The sequence below is a fragment of the Sinocyclocheilus rhinocerous genome, unplaced genomic scaffold (genome assembly GCF_001515625.1).
Source record: "Sinocyclocheilus rhinocerous isolate Xijiao unplaced genomic scaffold, SAMN03320098_v1.1 C36032326, whole genome shotgun sequence".
Lineage (NCBI taxonomy): Eukaryota > Metazoa > Chordata > Actinopteri > Cypriniformes > Cyprinidae > Sinocyclocheilus > Sinocyclocheilus rhinocerous.
Genome location: NW_015771122.1, coordinates 1 through 775, shown reverse-complemented (window position 1 = coordinate 775; position 775 = coordinate 1). Strand labels below are relative to the sequence as shown.

Here is a 775-nt window from a genome sequence, read left to right as displayed (position 1 = left end):
TGCATCTATTAATCATTTAGAGTCTAATATCATCCCATAGTAATGTGTGCAGCCTTTTAAGTGAAGGGGTGACGGGCTTGTAATTTGAGAGTCTGACCGGGGTTATTATCTAAACCTAGCGCAGAGTCTGAACGCTCCAGATGTTGAAACAGCCACAAGCAAGGACGCGGCGAGGGTCTATGTGGCTCACTCCTGTTGATTTAGCCAAAAACACAGGCAGGAAAGCGGACAGGAAATTTGCAATCTCAAACCGCAGACGATTCTGTGTGGTTTAGCTGTTTTCGTGTCGGGATTGCTCGGCATTTCACGCTCTGGACATGCGTGGGGCTGGAGCAGGAGGGCTTGTCTAAAGTTTGAACAGCAGAGCTGAAGGTACAACTGACTGTGATAAGGCATAGGTGGGATGATGAGTATGATGGCTTCCCCTCTGTTCCTACTGATAGCCTGTCTGGTCTCATCGCGTGTCGGAGGTGCTTTCTTCTCGGGACCCCTGCACCCGGAGATGTCCAACGGCACTTTTCATCATTATTTCGTGCCGGACGGCAACTATGAAGAAAACGACGATCCCGAGAAATGTCAGATGCTGTTCAAAATGACCGACAATCGCAAATGCACCTTGGACGAGGACCAGGACTCGGTGATCCGGGACGATTTTATCATCATCAAGCGGCACATCGAGGACGCGGCGCGGGTGCTGGAGGGCATCGGCAAGAGCATCTCCTTCGACCTAGACGGAGAGGACAGCTATGGGAAATACCTGAGACGGGAGACGACC

General features: G+C 51.1%; 1 protein-coding gene across 1 annotated transcript; it reads left to right on the top strand.

Moving 5' to 3' along the window:
- Positions 1-131: 131 nt before the first annotated feature.
- Positions 132-772, top strand: LOC107735404 (fin bud initiation factor-like; the record flags this gene model as incomplete). Its single annotated transcript, XM_016547095.1, has 1 exon — positions 132-772. A coding segment is annotated over exon 1 (369 nt), but the record flags the coding sequence as incomplete, so codon positions are not given.
- Between the last annotated feature and the right edge of the window lie 3 nt (positions 773-775).